At 49.6% G+C, this 20,659-nt stretch overlaps 2 protein-coding genes across 2 annotated transcripts; both read left to right on the top strand.

Annotated features, from left to right (window-relative positions):
- The first annotated feature begins 12,395 nt into the window (after positions 1-12,395).
- Positions 12,396-13,975, top strand: LOC134752491 (proteoglycan 4-like). The gene is made up of 3 exons (XM_063688185.1): positions 12,396-12,572; positions 12,640-13,464; positions 13,568-13,975. The coding sequence occupies exons 1-3, from the start codon at positions 12,396-12,398 to the stop codon at positions 13,973-13,975; spliced, it is 1,410 nt and encodes a 469-aa protein (XP_063544255.1).
- Positions 13,976-14,287: 312 nt separating this feature from the next.
- On the top strand, positions 14,288-16,777 carry LOC134752490 (proteoglycan 4-like). Its single transcript, XM_063688184.1, has 4 exons — positions 14,288-14,299; positions 14,509-15,134; positions 15,367-15,933; positions 16,180-16,777. Exons 1-4 carry the CDS (start codon positions 14,288-14,290, stop codon positions 16,775-16,777), a joined length of 1,803 nt encoding a protein of 600 aa, XP_063544254.1.
- Positions 16,778-20,659: the final 3,882 nt, after the last annotated feature.

Here is a 20,659-nt window from a genome sequence, read left to right as displayed (position 1 = left end):
CTAAGTTCAAGTGCCCCTTATTTATATCTGTATCTGTTTTCTTGTTAAGCATTGCGGCTTTGAAAACCTCGGCGGCAACCAGTGTCCTAGCGGTGGCGCGGACTAAGCGTACGAACTTTGAGAACCTACATACCTCCGGCAGGTACTCAAACTTATCTTTCGCGACGCCTACCGAGCATACGAGCTTGCTAACCCGTTCTTCGCCCGTATCGGCGACGGGCGCGGGCGTTTTCTCCGTCGGCCAATGCTCCTCACTTTTACGTATGAAATCGGGCCCTATGAACCACCGGTGGTTCGCTCCGAATTGCGTAGGTATGCCTCGCGTCGCGTCGTCAGCCATGTTAGCTGCACTAGGCACCCAGCGCCAGTTGGCGGGAGTGGTAGAGTGTTCTCGATTTCTGCTAACCTATGTGCGACGAACGTTTTGTAGTACCTACGCGGGTCCGACCGTATCCACGTGTGCCGTTTTGGAGTCAGACCAAAAATACTTGTCCTTTATTACGTAGTCTGACTCTTTGACTATGTTCTCCGCTAACCTAGTCGCTAGTACGCATCTCTGCAATTCCATACAGGGAATGCTGTTTTTTTTTTCGGTAATGATTATACTGTTTGGCCTCACCTGGGGCCAGTTACAGCTTGCGGTATGAGTGATCAGCGTCGCGGCCTCATGGGCCGCGACTCTGCCAAGAAAGAAGGAGAGGGAGAGAGAGAAAGTATGGAAGAGTGAAAGATGACAGAGAGATGAATAGAGGAGAGTAGATAACAAAATATGGTAGCAAAAACTAATGACGCTATATAAACTTTGTTTTGGAGAGAAATATTTTACTTAACAATTTAAAATACCCTAAGTCCTAGGGCGGAGGGCCCTGTGTGTCAGTAACTGTTTTACGACGATTTTTCCAAACGGGGCGGGTTGAAAAGTACGAGGATGGTTTTCTTTTTGTTTTAAAAGTATTAGAAGTTTTAACACGCTGCTTTGCTAAAGATTTGTCTATTTCGAGCTCTTTGATTTGAGCCAGCGTTATTTCGTCGTCAGGATCTAACAGTACATTTTTGGCCTACGTACACCTTTCCTGGGAGGAATCTCAGGGGTGTACACCGAGGCATGTCTAATCAGGTCATTTTGATGGTTTGAAGCTTTATCGAAATAACGCTGACTCAGAACTTTGAAGTATTGGGCTACAGTTTGAATGTGAAGGTCCCTGTGTAGGTCTCTATTTTTGACATACCAAGGGGCCCCCACAATTTTTCTTAAAAATTTATTTTGGAGAGTTTGGAGGCTATTAATTGATCTTTTTGCGCTCTGAGCAAAGCGACCGCCGAGTACGAGAACACGCGGAATGCTGACTACCCGGAGAGGAGAAACGCGGGCCTTTCCGATCCGATCGGATCGAATATCGACATCGCACTACTCGTAACCTCGTTTTGTAGGTAATTTCTGACCGTTAAGTACGTCCTCGGGCGTGTTGCGAAAGTTTACGTTGAAACCTAAGGTGTCACGCTTGTGATTCCATTTCAACCCTAAAGTACGTTCGCTCTCGCTGGCGCCTAACAACGACGTTTCCTCTTTACTGTTAACTACGTCAGCAATAACCGCAGGATGGTTCGACGCGAACCCGCGAAGTTCGAATGACGCGCGCATATTTAATTCGTAAACCTCGTTTACTATGCGCCTGGCGTCGTCTTCGGCGTGCGGCTTCGTCGTCGAGCGCGATCAACATGTCGTCCATGTACGTATTTTTTATTGTTTTTTCAGCTGCGATCGGAAATGGGACCAACCACGAAATCGTGAAAAATCTATATATCTATTAATACAGCCCGGAAACTTGAACATGTCATGCTCGCTTAAAAGTCTTTGCTTACGGTGGCGTCGTTGATCGGGTCGCCACTTTCTCGAATGAAGGTTGAGGGAGACGATGGCTGAAATACGCGTCATACTCGTGAACGGGTGCTGTTTGTGGAGACCGGTCTGTTTAAGTTTACACGGGCTTCATTTTACCTATGTAACTTTTGAGTGGCATTAACGTGAGGCACTTCATTCGGTTCTTGTCTGTTTGTCTGATTTAATATCTTGTCTTTTTATTAATTATATAACAATTCAAGTCTTGGAGACCCTTTATATCTCTGGATAATTTGATGATCTTTTTTATTATTATATACATTTTATCTCTGACACCTAGAGACTTTTACATCTCTAAACAATTTTAGTACTTCTGTTGTTTGTATATTTTTTATTAGTTATTTTTTGTGTAATTTGACATTTATATTTATGTAATTGTTTTTTGTAATTTTGGGTTAATTTTATTGTTTGTAAAAATTTACATGTAAAAGTGCCCCTGTGGCCTATTTGCTGAATAAATGTTTGATGTTGTTTGATGTTGATACCCTTCCATAGAAAATGGACCAGCCAAAATGTATGAAACAGCCAACTTTTTTTTTTGCGATTTCGGGGTTGTTCCCATAGTAAACGTTGCTCAGTATAATCCCAAAACCTCCCTGGCAACGGGAATGCACTTATTTTTTAGCCACCGTGTATAAATCAACATCATAATATATTTAAGTCATGCACTCAACCTACACTATTACATACATAATGTTTTAGTTAAATGTTTTTCTTTTCTTTTCGTCATTTGCTTTATATCCCTGTTTAAGAACGTATATTGCTACGTGTATACTATTATTGTTATTAAATTGAGAGCTCAAATGTACCTAGGAGGAATCACTGACTCCCGAGACACAGGCTTGGACCTAGTTCGGGAGGCAGAGACTCAACCCCACTACCTAAATGTGTTACAAACCTGTTACACCTGTTTCATATTGTCAAACTTTATAATGTGAAATGTAATATCCAAGGTTTAAAGCAATAAAGATTTATTATTAATGTACAGTTTATTAATCCATCGCAATAAGGTGAAAAAATGTATACATATTTATGAACTCGACTGTAATAGATTTAAGACTAATTGCTCTGCCCTTCCAGGGTTGGCGTATAACTGCATATTATGTAAAACATGTGTATTTCGAATAAAATTACTTTAATAAAACCCGAATCTTTGCATTTAAATAAATACCTAGTTTGCTACACATTCTTCAAATAAAAGTTTTTTTTATTATCTTTATTTAGAAACAAACTTTTATATTAATAAATAGTTACAATATAGGGTAATTAGAATTTATATTAAATCACATTTACAAACGGGTCTATCGCGAATTTATTTTGTTACCTTTTATTGTCTTTCTTTGTATTATCAAAGATATATGAAGGGTACACGGAAAGAACATGTGAAACATGTCTAGTCACTTTTTCGGAAAATGAGATTTTCATTTCAAAATGTAGAGCTCTTAATGAACTATTAGTTATATCTTTAGCTACCACTGTATAATATATGTAACACAAGTTTTAGTTAAAAAAGCCCTGGTCACGGAATTTCCATACATTTTGACATTGTTCCGAATTTTAAAACCGCTATTACTCAAAATGTTACTAAAGTGACTAGACACGTTCTTTCTGTGTACCCTTCATGTATAGTCTAAAAAAAAAAACGTGAATCCGAAAATCAAGAAAAAGTATGCTCGAAAAGATGGCGCCATACCTTTGGCAGACTCGTGTAGATGGCGACACCGCTTGATATTTAACAATTTTAACACGTCAGCAAAGAGAATTTAGTATTGACGCGTATTGTCAAAGTAAATTTTGTGACTACAGTAAATTTACTGCCATCTCGACACAGGATTAAACTTAGAACGCGATTTGACTTTGATCCTTGTTCTTCCACTAAATATCAAAAGGTATCGCCATCTACACGAGTATACGAAAAGAATGTATGAAAGAATGTCGAAGAAGACACCTTTCTTATACTGTGCTTCAACAGCCTGCACCGCACACACGAGGAAACACATTCAAATCATATGTGGCTTTCCATGAGAGAAGGGTCCTTATGCTTCTCTGCTACTTAAGACATTTTTATGAGATTTTTTTGGGAAGTTGGAATTGAAATTTGAGATGGAAACGTCCATATTGCACTTGAAGCATTAAAGACCCTTCTGTGCTGGAAAGCCACATATGTCATATGTTATACAATTTAAAATAATAAAACAAATAAATTGATTATAAGAAATTTACTTTACAAGAAATCGTGCACATAATATTATTTTCTTACATTTTTACTTTACAATTATACATTTTTTATTGCAAGAATGTGGAGATTAAGGTACAAGGGGGCCATTTCGACTGGTAAGTTATAAAGTGCTACTTTGATTACCGAAAACTACTATTTACAGTACTTTTACTGGCAATTGATTGCTTTCATACTGTAGATTAGTTATCTTGGTTTTACTTTTTCAGACTCACATCCAAAAATGTTGTCTTTATACTTTAAAATGAGCATTTTATATAAAAAGGCAAAAATAGTTATAATTATCCCGCCGAGGGGCAATTATAACTATTGATAATAAGTTTCGTTACAGTGAACTTGCACAGCTAAACCTGAGCTCCTGTGGTTAGTCATGGCGTAAAGGGCTCTCCACACTCATGCTGGAATCGCGGCTAGGCGCCGTGATTCGCGCATGAGTGTGGGGGGCCCTTAAGGGATCTAAATTGAACCCGTTTATTTATGTAGCTACGTTTATTTTTGCAAAAAAAGACAATAGATTTAACCTCTCGAACGCCGGAACGTGGATCGGCGCAGTAGGTATTGAATTCTAATTAATAAATAATTAGAGTTCAATACCTACTAACGTGGATCCGCGTTCCGGCATTCGGGGTAATTTCAACTGGTCTCCATAGTAAGTAGTGATGGGACTCGTGTCTATAAGAATCAATCGATAATGACTACAGTATGGATGGTATAGAAAGGATGCCAATCTCTTATGGCAGAATTGTTGCCAAAGTGACCGCTTTCAGCTTTAAATAATAGTTCCTAATCTTTCCGGTGGCGCTAGTTAGGCTCTGGGACATGAGTGTAACATGTAAGGCAACAAATGACCCGACCAAATTACGTAGGTTGTTTTTGGTAGTATTTCGGTGTATAGTGGTTACTACTTACCGCCTAATTACTGTTTTTTGATGGATACTTTTCATACATAGAGATTTGGCTCCTTTATATAGTCTCCATGGTCTACAGGTCATGAAGCTGTACCCTAAACTGGAGCGAGCTGTCACTTTTTTACCATACTAAATTGAACCTTATCACCGAGCCAGAAAGGTGTTCGTACCAGACTAGAGAAAACGGTCCACATGAGATAGCAAAAGTGGGTCGCGGTGTCCCACTCGCACATGTTGCCAATGTTAAAAAGATACCATTTTGGTAGTATTTATATCAATAACTACTAAAATTAAATACCTTCTTATATTATTTAAGTGCTATATTCAGAGTACGGTTCTGATATCTTTTACATAATTTGTAAATAGTTATAATGTCAATATTATTAACTGATTTAACCAAGCATGTGCACAACAAAAAATACATTAATTTTAATATGGTAGACATTGTAGTAACTTTGAATATTAATTGGTATCCCCAACTTGATGAAGAAATTTTCAAAATACATGAATGGCGGCGCTCAAGATTTATTTGCGAAATAAAGTATAAAATGGGTAAAAGATGTTGTGTGAAAGGTTGCAGGAGTGAAAGTTTTGCTGATTGTGGTTTATCTTTTCACAGATAAACCTCAACTATTCAAGTTTACGATAAATATACAAGACAACATTGTCAAACTCATTAGGGTGACTATGATGTCGGCACGATGTGAATCGGTCTTACAGAATTCTTATTACCTACGTACTTACTTAATGTAAAAATAAGTTTACCTAAATAAGTCAAACATCAGACATAAAAGAAGACTACAAATAAAAAAAACGTGACCATTTTTGAGTTGTGGACGCCAACGGCTGACTTTTATAGTTTGTCAAAGGACTGTCTTATTTCAAACATAGACAGAGAATCATACTATCTTTATCTTACACTAGTACTAGCACCCGAAAGAAAAGGATGAGTATAGTTTTTTTGTTCTTATTTACTGCCAATTTGGTTTGACCAATTATATTTATAATATAGTTGATCAAGCAAATCTTGTCAGTAGAAAAAGGCGCGAAATTCAAATTTTGTTCCCGCGGGATTTTGAAAAAAAACCTATAATTTTTACTAATATAACTAGGAGTAATAGCTTTTTAATTAGGTACTTGGTTCGTATGAATTAGCTCCTAGCAGAAAAGAAAAAGGCCCTTTCTGAATAGGTGAATTCCTTTCTGAATACATTCCAACTTATCCTAATATCCCATGGTTTATTAAATCTACATTCGTGCTACAGGTTTACACATCTTTTTTTTTCATAAATGGCCAGTATTCACGTTTATGAACGTTTCTCTAAAGAGGTTTTTATCAGTTTGCGAACTAATTAAAACCTCGTTTTAACAACGCTTAACTTTAAACTTTAGTATCCTATGTTCTCGAAAATGTATAGTGATGTTTTGTTTTTCGATTTTTTACTTATTATTAGTTAGCTTTTAAAATTTGTATGAAACCTGTTTTTCGCTCCTAACTCTTATAATAAGTGAAAAATCGAAAAAAAAGACAAACTGTCGCGGGCATAGCTATGATTAAAATACATCAAATAGTGTAAAAATATTTTCAATAATTATAATATCCAGAGAGGAAAATGGGGTAAGTATACGTGTCGCATATAGCTTTTAAGATGTTTTTTATTGTACGTTTTGTGATCCTCTAATTTTGTGTATTTTTGTGTATTTTCAATCATTGTGTGTTTATGTTTTTATTTCTATATTTTGTGCTAAAGTCAATCAATGTTTATTATTAATGTCCCACAATAAATATTACCTATTCCCTAACTCTGTAAAATAGCGTAAGCTGATTGGCCAATAAATGGAAACTGACTCTGCAGATATCACCCACGTGACACAGTGGGCGGGGCACGGTCGCGCTCTGATATAAATATGACTGCCCAACCGAGCCTCGTCAGTCGGATTGCCAACGGAGCCTTACCACGGACGCACCTTACTCGCACCAGCAATTTCCTAAGTCTTTTTCGTGAAGAAAAAAACACACGAATCGCGCCCGGCTCGCCGGAGGGGATCACCTGCGACTCCTGAGAAGCCTTCTGCTGCGAGCCCCTGCTGCGAATCCAGCCCCGGCCCCCGGAAGAGGACCCGCAGTTTGGACCGGCAGAAATGCGTCGGTAAAGGACCCAGCGAATTCCAGAAATGGAAGACGACAAAAAAGGCCCCCCCGCCCCTTCGGGGCGGGCGGGTACCCACGGAAAGGAAGCCCGCCAACCACCCGTAGCCCAAACACCAAAACTCGCGGCCCCCCCGGTCCCCTCGGATAGGGTGGGTAGATCACAACATGAGTTTTCACAACTACCCGCAGAAAAAACACCGACAGATGCCGACCAACCCGCCGCCGCGGGGTAGGTGGGTACTCTGGAAAGTGCGTTTTCTTCACCACCGGCATCCACTGAAGAAGATGAAGAACTATTCGAGTTCACTGACGCCCTTGCGTCGGACCCCGCCGAAGGCTCTCCCAAGCTTTGGCGGTCGCCCGAGCCTGGCCGCACCTTTTCGCCGCTCCCGAGGGAAGCCCAGGACCGACTCTCCCCCCACGAGCAACTGGAACGTGACCGTTTCCTGGTTCTCCGTCTGGGGCAAGTCGGCTACATATCTCCTTGCATGGATGCATGGATGGCGGCCTACATCAGGCTCCAGGGGCACGCCCTGGGCGACGACGTCGCCAGAAAAACAAGACCCCAAGAGGGTCTGTCACAACATCTCACCGCCGACTGACCTGCGACTCCGCGCTCGCCCAGGAGCCGCCCCGCAGCCCAAACAAGCCCCCCCCCGCCGCCAGGGAAGCCGCCAGCAACGAGGCCCCCATGCCGGGACCCCCAGCTCCGCCACCCCCGCCCCCCGCGTCCTTAGCCGCGGGCCTGGGACCCAGCTACGCCAACGCCGCAGCCCTCCCTTCGGGCTCTGCCGAGGCGTGCGACGAGACCAACGGCAGCAAGGCTGCTAAAAAAAAAAGAGAACTCAACAAACAGCACACAAAAAATAATAAAAATAGTATCAAAAAGAGCAGTGATACAACGCAGCCTTGCGGTGACGATGAAGAGGGTAGAAAAAAAATGAAACATCCAAATACCCTCCCATCGTCGCCGAAATTTTACCGAACTGGCCGAAGGTCTTGGACGACATCGCGGCGGAGCTCGGAGAGTCGCCCTCTACCAGGCCGAGGGGAGAGGGCATTCAATTCGAACCGCGCACCGAGGCGGAGCACCGCCTCGTGATACGTCACCTGGCAAGACTGGAGGCTGAAGCGGTTGCGGCCATCGACGAAGCTAAGAAAAAGGGGGAGGCCACCGACGTCGTTAAGCCGCTCTACAACGTCTATGGGCTGGACGATGAAAAGCGGTTTAAAGTGGCCATCAGAGGCCTCCCCGAGAAAACCCCGATTCCCAGCATCATGAACGCCCTGGAGAAGATTGGCCACCCCGCGGAGTATATCAAGCAGATAAACGCGAGAGCGGGACGCCCGGGCTGCTTATACTTCGTGCAGCTCGTGGGGACCACTCGGGACCACGCGGAACTCTACGAGGTGAAGGAGCTTCTCCACGTGCGAGGAGTAAAAGTGGAGGCGTGGCGGGGAAAGAAGGGCCCCCCGCAATGCCACAACTGCCAAGGCTTTGGACACTCCTCGCATGGCTGCCACCGGGAACTTGCCTGCGTCCGCTGTGCGGAGCCTCACCTGGCCAAGCAGTGCACCAGGCCCCTCAACCAAAAGGCCACCTGCAAAAACTGCAGGGGCGAACATCCGGGCAACCATCGCAACTGTCCAGCCTACAAAAAGGCCTATCACCTTTGGAAAGCCGGGAAGACTGCCCTCCTGGCCCCGCTTCGCCCTGGACCCACAACCAACGCTTCAGTCGCCAAGCCCACGGTGGAAGAGTCGGTGCCAGCAAAGCTGATGGCGCCGGTAAACCCCCCCACCCATAGGGGGGAAAGCAGACTGCAGCAGGCCACGGGACCGGGACCACAAGCGGCGAAAAAGAAGGCCAAAAAGAAAAAGAAGAAGCCAGCAACAACGGCAGCGACAGCCCAACCCCTCGCTGCCCCATCCACATCGCAAACGCCAGCACCGGACACCAGCACCGCGCCCCCAGCTACACACGACCTCGCCGCTCTAGTGGCGCAGCTCGCTGCAGTAGCTCAGGCGCTCACAGAAACCCTAAACACGCGGCCTAAAATTCAATAGGCTGCGTGTCGTATACTGGAATGCGCAGGGGCTACGATCGAAGATCAGGCAGCTGCGACAGTTCCTGAAGGCGCAGGATGTGGACGTGATGTTGGTGTCTGAAACACTCCTGCGCGCCGACTCCACTCTCAAACTTCCTGGCTATGTGGTGTACCGAAAAGAAGAGGTCCTACCAAACGGCACTGCATACTGGGGCCTCGCTGTCATTATCCGGAGGTCCATTATTCACCAACCGGTGGATTACCAGCCCCTCGACTCCTTCTACGCACTAGGAGTCGACATCAGAGTCTCGGGCCACGACCTCAGGATCTTCTCCATCTACCGGCCGGTCGGACCCGCCGGAACACTCGTACGCGACCTGCTGAAGATTCTCAGTGGACCATAACTTCGAGGTGTCTGGCCCCGAAGAGCCGACACACTACGACGATCGGTACGGGACCGCCGACACCATCGACTTCGTGGTCCACAAAAACATTGACGCAGCCTTCCACCAAGAGACCCTTCCCGACCTGCCGTCGGATCACCGCCCAGTTCTCCTGGCCCTGGAAGACCTGCCCATTAAGGCCATCTTTTCCAAAATAAGACGCCGCACCTGCTGGGAAACGTACGCACAAGCCATGGAGGGGAAACCCCAGACCCTGGCGGTCTCCACAGCAGAAGAAGTGGAGATAGCAGCCTCCGCCATCACCTCCAACATCGATTCGCCCTCTCAAAGACGCGACCGGACAGCCCAAGTACAAGGCGGAGGACAGGGCGGAGATCTTCGCCGAATGCCTGGGCAACCAATTCCGGCCCAACCCTGTCGGAAACGATGAACACCAACATGAAGTCGAACAACACCTGGAGAGATACTTCGAGCAACCGCTGGGGACAGAGGAAGATCCGGTCTTCTTCACACCCGGCCAAGTGCAGCGAACTCTCCGTCGCTGCAAACCAAGGAAAGCCCCGGGCCCAGACTCGATCCCGAACGCGGCTCTGAGTCACCTGCCACTGCGCTCCATAGTGGCGGTGACTCGCCTGTTCAACGGGATCATGCGCTCGGGCCACTACCCGTCATCGTGAAAACTTGGCCGGGTGATAATGCTGCCTAAACCCGGAAAAGACAGAGGGAGACCGGAGAGTTATCGTCCGATCACCCTGCTCAGCACCCTCTCCAAGGTGTTCGAACGGCTCTTGCTGAGCCGTCTCCAACCCTTCATCGAGCCGAGACCGGAGCAGTTCGGCTTCCGAGATGGCCACTCGACGACCCTGCAGCTTACCAGAGTGCTCCATTTCATGACGGCAGCCATGAATAGGAGGGAGCACACAGCTACCGTCTGCCTTGACATGGAGAAGGCCTTCGACAGAGTGTGGCACGAGGGGCTGATCTACAAGCTGTCGAAGACCGAAGCACCCAGACGCACCATCAAGGTGGTGGCCTCATTTCTGGCCGACCGCCGCTTCAGAGTGGCAGTAGAAAATGCTGTCTCGGAGGAGCACCCGATCCACGCGGGCGTCCCTCAGGGCAGTGTCCTTTCGCCGGCCCTCTACGCCCTCTACACCGACGACCTCCCGGTCTTCGGGGACGTCAAGCTGGGCCTCTACGCTGACGACGCGGCACTCTTCGCTGCGTCTATCAACCACAAGCACGCTGCCAGAAAACTCCAGAGGTCCCTTGACGTCCTCCCTGACTGGCTCTCCAGGTGGAGGCTGTCGGTGAACGTGGGAAAGACACAGGCCCTGCTCACCGGAAACACCAACCAACTCCCGCCGCCCCTCCGTCTACACGGCGAAGAGATCACCTGGATGCCGCAGATCAAGTACCTGGGCGTGACACTTGATCGGCGGCTTACCATGAAGCCACACGTGGACGAGGTGGTCAGGCGCGTCAAATGCGCTCGCACCCTGCTCCGTCCAGTGCTCCGCAGCAACCTCCCTCGCCGCACGAAGCTGGGGATCTATAAGACTTATGTGCGGTCCCGCCTGACGTACGCAGCTCCAGCCTGGTACGCGCTGACGGCTGAGTCCAACAAAAAGAGACTGCGTGCGCAGGAGAATGCGACCCTACGGACAATAGGCAACGCTCCCCGCTACGTGCGAAACATAGATATCGCCAAAGGACTGAAATGGCAGAGCCTGGACGCCTTCATAGGCCACCTCTCGAGCAGGATGTTCGAGCGCGAAGACCACTCCCGACACCATCACCTGCAGGGCATCGCGCCGCTCCACGCACGCCCGCCTGACAACCGCCGCCGCCAGCGCCAGCTTCTAGGGCTCTGGTGCCAGCAGCTGAGGAGGATGAGGGCCCCAGCAGCTGAGAGGAGCCGCAAGCCTCAAGCTGCAAGCAGGCCCAACATCAAACAGAAACACTGGCCATGACATGCCATCATGGCCAATCACGGCCAGAGAGAAGCCACGCCCAGAATAAGGCAAAAAGGGATGGTAAGGCATCTCGCCCCTCCTTACGGAGGTGCGAATGAAGAAACGAGTCGGCCTCGTCAGTCCATCAACGACTAGCGAAGCAGCAACTAGTCCATCAACACTCTACACTAACTTATTGACCTTAAATATGAGCTATTATTACTAACCCTCACACTAACCCGGTAACATGGTGGTGGTACTTCGAGGTAATTAGCAGCGGCAGCTTCACTTCGGCCAGCGCGTTCCAGTCTTCGGCGTACGAGCTTCATCGGAAAAATAGTCTACGCTCAACAATTATGGTCCTTCGAACCGGATAAAGAACAAAGAAACAAGTACGCGCTGAGTGTCGAGATTTTTCTCCACTCAGATAGAAAAAAGAAGCTTGAAAAACGAACGCGCTGAGCCTTGAAGTACGCTTCGGCTCAGACCCTTACCTAATTACCCCTCCATACCCCACCAAACCGGCTTGCCGGTCGGACCGTGCTGTGTTGTAGGTTTTCCTCCACTCACGCGTCCTGGCAACTTTCGTTGCATGTGTCACATGGTGATGCCATCACACTGCTTTCGAACGCTCTAGGCATTGCACTTTGTCATTGCGGGAGATTCAGTGCACCGAGGGATTTACGCTTAGGGGCACTGACGTTGCGCTCGGTAGCGTCAGGGCATAGGCGTTAGGCAGGCAAATTTGTATATAGTTAGGGACCCCCCGCGTGTGTTTCAAGAAAGAAGAAGATGTCTACGAAGAGTACGAGAAATCTTCGACCGCGCACTAAGGGCCCGCCTGCCCCCGCGCTCACCGATACCCCTACCCCCTCGTCCGGCAAGACCACGTCTACCGAGACACATACATGGAGCAAAGGCTCCACCGGCAACCAAGTGAATAGCGGTGGAGAAATGGACAACAATTCGGTACACTCGGACGCATTCAAAGATACGGTAGTAGAACGCAGTAGGTCGAATACGCTAGTAAATAAAGACCCCGTGGTCGCGCCGCCGCCTTAATGGGGGCGGCTATAAATCAGAGGTCGCGGTGATCTCGATCTCGCGGTCTACCCCCAACATCGAGATCGACATTAAGAAGGCGGGGAACAACACGCTGCCATCGAGGGCGGAGGAGGGTAGTTGGGAAAATGATTTTTTCCCCCTACTCCCCGGTTTCGCCCCCGATTCCATTGAGGGCAGCGAGGAGAACGAAGACGCTGAGAACACCGCAGGCGAAGCCCCCGCCTCCCGTACCGCCTCCCCCGCACCTGCGGGCCCCGCGGTACAAGAAGAAGACTCGGAAGCAGCAGAGCAGCTACTCTCGACACCGACAACGCGGCCCTTCTCGCCCGTGTCGCCCGCCACCCCGTTCGAGACCCCTATGGGCCAACTACAAAATGACACCATTGTAGTTGCCCATATGATGGAATCCGACTTGGGGTCAGCGAGCCTGAAGGCGTGGATGGCCGCGTACATCCGACTCACATCCCACCAGCTCGGGATAGAGACCGAGCTGCATCCAGAGGACACCCATTTCCTGGAGTTCCTGCGAAATCACCCCGAGGCACTCAGGCCCCCCAAAAGGCCCCCAGAGAGCCCCCAAGACCCACAGGAGACCACGAAGAGGCCCTGTAATAAGATCACCCCACCAAGTGATCCCAGGCTACGCCCAAGACGCTCAAGGTCAGCGGAAAGCGTAGCCCCCGGCGAACCCCCAGCCCCCAGCCGGCCCCCTTACATCGCTCCCTGGAGGGCCCCGTCGCCATCTACCATAATGGCGCAAAGCGGGCTCAGGGGAGTGGTAGCGAGGAGGCTAGACGTCAGGCCCCATGCCCCCTTGCTAAAAGAGAGGCCACCGCCCCCCGCTCCACCGGCCCCTGAACCCGCAGGGGCCCAAACACAAACAGAAGCACTCGCCCCAGAGGAGCCACCACAGCTACAGGAAGCCCCCCCCCCCCTCACAGGAGGAGCCCCAACCCCAACGCCCCAAGAAGAAGAAGAAGGGGCAAAAGAAGCCCCCCAAACTTCAGGAGCCTGCAACTACCCCTGCTGCCACTACAGACTCACAACATAGAGAGAAGGCACAGGGCCTCACGCAAGAGAGGCCCTCCCTCCCCTCCTCACAACAGGCAGCCAATGAAGAGACGACCACAACGACACAGGGCCCCATTCCCGAGCCCCTACCATCATCTTCAACAACTACAGAAAAGAAGACACCTACCTACGCAGCAACGGCATCGCAGCCCACCCAAAAGAAGCCCGAGGATGCCCCCGCTGCGCAGCAACAAACCCAGCAACCGCCGCCCGTTCCTTCGATAGAGACGATTTAAGTTTAAGTGTGTGAATAGTGTGTATTTGAAGATGGATGTAAAACTTCAAGGTAAGATTAGGGCCAAGTTGGCTGCTCAAGGAGTAGACTAGGATAAGATCTGGACGGAGGCCCAAAGTGAGGTGGAAAACAATGGAAAATCCGCCCCAAATACTCAGGCTCGGGAAGTGATAGTCGTCACTACAAAAAGCGGGAAGGTGTTCCAAGACCCTCCCAGCACTCCGGCGCATGCGCCGTCGTATCAGGTAAAGTAAATCTGCCTACGTCAAATGCTTTTAGTACCCTCCCCGAGGAGGAAGAGGTTAATTCGGAAATGGATATTGAGGTAAGGTCAAACTCCTCTAGTGCTAGTGATTTGTCGTCGTCGTCTAGTAGCGATGTGCAAGGTAAAGATGATGAAGCCGCCCGGGATTATAAGACCAGACGGCGCAACAGGAAAAATAAACGTAAGGCAAACAGTAGTGGTGCCCCGTCGGATAACTCAGATAAGTCTCAAAATGTAGATAGTAAGAATAAAAATGTTATTAGGGATAGGTCCCCGATGCGGGCGAGGAGATCCCCCTTCCCCCCGGCGGCCCCTACTCTCTCTTCCCCCCCGGATACCCAGCCCCTCCCTCTGGGACAGGCGAATTTTTCCCTCTACCCCCCGGTTTCGCCCCCGATTCCATAGAGGGCAGCGAGGAATACGAAGATGCAGGAAACACCGCAGGCGAAGCCCCCGCCTCCCGTACCGCCTCCCCCGCACCTGCGGGCCCCGCGGTACTCGAAGAAGCCTCGGAAGCAGCGGACCAGCTACTCCCGACACCGACAACGCGGCCCTTCTCGCCCGTGTCGCCCGCTGCCCCGTTCGAGACCCCTATGGACCAGCTACAAAATGATACCATTGTAGTTGCCCATATGATGGAAACCGACTTGGGGTCAGCGGGCCTGAAGGCGTGGATGGCCGCCTACGTCCGACTCACGTCCCACCAGCTCGGGATAGAGACTGAGCTGCACCCGGAGGACGCCCATTTTTTGGAGTTCCTGCGGAACCACCCCGAGGCACTCAGGCCCCCCAAAAGGCCCCGAGAGAGCCCCCAAGACTCACAGGAGCCCACAAAGAGGCCCTGCAATAAGATCACCCCACCCAGAGATCCCAGGCTACGCCGCAGACGCTCAAGGTCAGCGGAAAGCGCAGCCCCAAACGAAGCCCCAGCCCCCAGCCGGCCCCCTTACATCGCTCCCTGGAGGGCCCCATCGCCATCAACCATAATGGCGCTAAGCGGGCTCTGGTAGCGAGGAGGCTAGACGTCAGGCCCCATGACCCCCTGCTAGAAGAGGGGCCACCGCCCCCCGCTCCACCGGCCCCTGCACCCGCAGGGGCCCAAACGCAAACAGAAACACTCGCCTTAGAGGAGCCACCGCAGCAACAGGAAGCCCCCCCTCACAGGAGGAGCCCCAACCACAACGCCCCAAGAAGAAGAGGCAGAAGCAGCCCCCCAAACTTCAGGAGCCGACAACTACCCCTGCCACTACAGAGTCACAACCGAGAGAGAAGGCGCAGGGCCTCACGCAAGAGAAGCCCTCCCTCCCCTCCTCACAACAGGCCGCCAGTGAAGAGACGGCCACAATGATACAGGACTCCACTCCCGAGCCCCCACCATCATCTTCAACAGAAAAGAAGACACCCACTTACGCAGCAACGGCATCACAGCCCACCCAAAGGAAGCCCGAGGATGCCCCCGCTGCGCAGCAACAAACTCAGCAAACGCCGCCCAAGAAGAAAAACAAATACCCCAGCATCGTGGCGCCGGTGCTGCCAAACTGGGCGGCGATGACGAGAAAGATAGCCACTAAACTGGGCCAAGCCGTCAACGCCAAGCCGGTGGGGCGCGGGCTACGATTCGAGCCCAGATCAGAGGAAGAATACAAGGCGGTCTACGACCACCTCGACCAGCTAGAAAACGACGACGTCGAATGGCACGTCTCGAGCTGGATGGGGACAAGAAAATGAAAGTGGCACTTCGAGGCCTCCCAGCAGACACGCCAGTAGACGAAATCAAGGAAGCATGCGTGAAGCTCGGTTTCCCTGTGGAATACATAAGACAGATAAACGCCAGGGGGGGGCAAGCCAGGCTGCGTCTATTTCCTGCAGCTGGCAGGGCCCCCGCGAGACCACACCGCCATCTACAGGGTCAGCGAGCTCCTATATTTGAACTGCGTCAGGATAGAAGCGTGGAGAGGAAAGTCTGGCCCCCCGCAATGCCACAGATGCCAGGGGTTCAGACACCACTCCAAGGGGTGCCATAGGCCGCAGAAATGCGTCCGATGCGCAGGATCCCAATGCCCCCGGCCAAAGGAGGAACCCTGCACGTGCGCCAACTGCGCGGGGCCCCACTCGGCCAACTATAGAAGATGCCCAGTATACGTGCGGGAGGCCCGAAATTGGAAGGCGGGCACAAACGCGCATACAATACCCAAGAAGGCGGGCCCGGTGACAAAGGCCAGCATAGTCAAGCCCACTGTGGAGGAGTCGGCGCCTGCCTCACTTATGGCGCCGGCCAACGCCCCCACCCAAAGGGGTACAAGCCAGCCTACAGTCGCCAAGCCAACCAAAAAGAAGAAGAAGAAGAAGACGCCCATCCCAACCACCGACGCCACAGCAAAAGCCCCACCCCCAACCGCGGCCCCAACTCAGGCGACAGGGGGAGAAGAACTGGCAGCAATGATAGTTGCCTTGTTTGAAGCAGCAGTCAACCACGGTCCTGAGGCGATCCGGTACGCGCTAAAGAGTACACTAAAACCCCGCCAAGTTCAATCATAAGTTGAGGGTGGTGTTTTGGAACGCGCAATCGCTGACCGGCAAGGAAGCCCTGCTCCGCCACTTCCTCCGCGAGCAGAACGTGGACATATTGCTGGTCAGCGAAACATTCGCCAAAAGAGACTTGAAGATGGGGGGCTAAGTAGTATACCAACGGAACGAAGTAAACCAGCAGGGACGCCCGTTCCGCGGAGTAGCCGTGATGGTCAGAAGATCCATCATCCACCAGCCTGTCGACTTCGTGCCCTACGACTCCTTCACGGCGCTCGGAGTCGACATTAGGGTGGCCAATGGAGACCTCCGGCTCTACACGATCTACAGACCCCCTCAAAACTCTACCAGCCGCCTAAGAGCAGACCTGCGTGCACTCTTCCAGTCCTCGGGGAAGACCATCCTGGCGGGGGACTGGAACGCCAAGCACACTGCATGGAACGCATCCAAGATTGACGCTGCTGGCAGGACACTAAACAGCGCGATCACAGACGCCAACTACGATGTCACAGGCCCAGGTGAACCCACACACTATACAGACCACCAGAGGACCTGCGACATCATAGACTTCGCAGTCCACAACGACTGCAACGCCACGCTTACACTGGAAGTACTGCCGGACCTGCCGTCAGACCATCGCTCAGTACTCATGACCATCGAAGCAGCCCCATATTCCGTCCCGAGGAGGAAGTCGGGACGGAAGACCAACTGGGGGGCATTCACTGAAGCGCTACAAAACCCACAAGTCGGGCCGGTCTCCACCGCCGAGGAAGTCGAAGCCGCAGCAAACGCCATCACCTTCAATATTCAGCAGGCGCTTGAAACATCATCGCGCACCATCACTGCTGGTGGGAGGTGCAAACCCCTCCCAGCGGCGATTACGTCACTTATCCAGCAGAAGTGCCAACTGAGAAGGAGATGGCAACACACTCGCTGCCACTCCATGAAAACCGAGCTCAACAACCTCGTGGAGAAGGTGAAGACCGAGCTCAGAAACCACGCAGCAGCTGACTGGGAGGCCCACATTGCCAGCATAGGGGATGACGTGCCCTCCATCCATCGTCTGTGCAGGCAACTGGGCACCACCAAGGAGGCAGTAAGGCCGCTAGTGGACACAAGGGGATCGCTCCACTACAAGGCCGAAGAAAGAGCAGAACTGTTCGCGGACGTCCTGGAGCGAACATTCCAGCCAAACCCTGCAACAAATGCCATCCACGAGAGGGAAGTGGAGGAGCAAATGGCGAGTACTTCGAGCAACCGCCGAGAGCAGAGGAGGACCCGGTCTTCTTCTCACCCGGCCAAGTGAGACGCGAAACTAGGAGAGCAAACCCGAAGAAGGCCCCGGGCGCCGATTCGATCCCGAATATGGCGCTCCGTCACCTGCCACAGCACACCATAGTGGCGGTGACCCGCTTGTTCAATGGGATCATGCGCTCGGGGCACTTCCCAGAGACCTGGAAACTCGGCCGGGTCATAATGCTGCCAAAACCGGGGAAAGACAGGAGAAGACCGGAGAGTTACCGGCCTATCACACTGCTCAGTACCCTGTCCAAAATCTTCGAGAGGCTCCTGCTCAGAAGACTGCAGCCGCACGTAGTGCCGAGACAGGAACAGTTTGGCTTCCGGTCAGAGCACTCCACTACGCTACAACTCACCAGAGTCCTCTCCCACATGGCGGAGCACGTCGTCGCGGTATTCCTCGACATGGAGAAGGCGTTCGACAGAGTCTGGCACGAGGGCCTGCTAGCCAGAGATGGGCAAAATGTAATCGACTAACGATTAACGATTAAGATTACAAGAATTAATTGCGACTGACGATTGAAAACGACGATTGATCAATCTTAGTTGCATAGAGTGCAACTAATTTAGTTGCAACTAAATTAGTTGCCGATTGATTTCGGACAACTAAATTTTGTAATCGACTAATTAGTTAGACTATTTTCTCGCGACTAATGTTAGAAGCAAATTGAATAGAATACCTCGGTATGACTATGTTGACAGACTGATTAGGACATGTTAACGGATGTTTAAAAATAAAATAGTCATGTATTATGAAATAAAACTATGAAAACGGATTATATCGCGTATATTGAATTTATAATACATCCCGACGTTTCGAACCCTTTACAGCGTTCGTGGTACCCACATACTAAAATAATGAACAATCATAGACTATAAACTTTAAGGCTGGTTGTACATGCAAAACCAGCCTTAAAGTTTATAGTCTATGATTGTTCATTATTTTAGTATGTGGGTATTTTTGCACTTTGTAATTTTTCCTCAGTCACCCGTTGACCACGAACGCTGTAAAGGGTTCGAAACGTCGGGATGTATTATAAATTCAATATACGCGATATAATCCGTTTTCATAGTTTTATTTCATGAGTAACTATCGCGGTAACCAAAGACAATATTAGTCATGTATTACTTACGATATTTTGAACGTTTCTAAGGAGTGAGATCTGTTCTCACTATTATTTTGCTACTAAAGTAAGTAAGTTTAATGTCCACACGTTGAAAACAAAATAGACCGCGTAGATAATAAACAACATGCAGATGTGTCATTCAATAGAACGTGTTATTTTTAGAAGATGCGTCGGCACTTGCACCAAAATGCAACAAACAACTTCCAGTTCCAGGTAAGTAGGATTATCCCATTGTTTTGTCACCGCGTGACACTAAAAAGAGTTTTACTATTGTCAGAGACAGCAAAATATTGATAGTTTCTATGTCTAAGATTTACTCAGTATCGTATAATTCAAAGTATTAATAATGCACCAACCTACTTTATTGTTTGCGATTTGTAAACAATGCAGTTTTTCGCTATTTGTCGTTATTACCAATATATCGTTATAATAATATTATGGCATTATTTGCATTGTCATTCAAGCATTTCAAATTAAACGTGTATACATAATTTTAGGTCAATCGGATGAAGACATCTGCTTCAAATAAGTCGCAAAATTCTACCCAAACTAACATAGTTACAACATACGAGTACCTCCGTATGTTACATACATACGTACTTGTAGTTACATATTGCAAGATAAAAAATGCAAAAACGGGCGACTACGTAGTTTGAATATAGATTTAATCGTGAAATTTAGTCGATTGAAACTAAAACTAATTTAGTTGTTAGTCGAACATTCTCACAACTAATTTAATCGCAACTAAATTAATCGCGATTAAAAAATGACGATTGATATTTTTAATCGATTGATTAGTTAACTAAAAGATTAATCGATTAATGCCCATCTCTGCTGCTAGCTAAACTGTCGAAGTCATCGGCCCCACGTCGAGTCATCCGAGTCGTACGCTCCTTCCTCACCGACCGGCGCTTCCAAGTGGCAGTTGAAGATGCCACATCTTCAGCACGCCCAATCCTTGCGGGAGTCCCACAAGGAAGCTGCCTCTCGCCCGCATGCTACGCCTGGTTCACCGATGACATCCCGGTGGTCGGCGACGTCAAGCTGGGTCTGTTTGCGGACGACGCGGCGTACTACGCGTCGTCCATCTCACCAACCCACGCCGCACGAAAGATCCAGCGCCAGCTTGACGCCCTACCAGAATGACTGACCAAATGGAGGCTCACGGTGAACGTGACGAAGACACAAGCACTCCTCACGGGAGCAAAACACCATCCGCCGCCACTCCGACTCCTGGGCGAGGAGATACAGTGGCAAGGAACGGCAAAATACTTGGGGGTCACTATAGATAGGGTCCTCACGATGAAGACGCACACAGAAGCGTTGGTGAGGCGGGCCAAATCGGCTCGCACCCTGCTTCGTCCAGTACTCAACAGCAGCCTTCCCATCCGCACCACGCTGGGGATCTACAAAACATACGTGAGATCAAGGCTGACATACGCGGCTCCTGCCTGCAATGCCAGGACGG

Source organism: Cydia strobilella, chromosome 24 (genome assembly GCF_947568885.1).
Source record: "Cydia strobilella chromosome 24, ilCydStro3.1, whole genome shotgun sequence".
Lineage (NCBI taxonomy): Eukaryota > Metazoa > Arthropoda > Insecta > Lepidoptera > Tortricidae > Cydia > Cydia strobilella.
The sequence above is the reverse complement of the archived record's forward strand: the minus strand, read 5'-3'. Positions and strand labels throughout refer to the sequence as shown.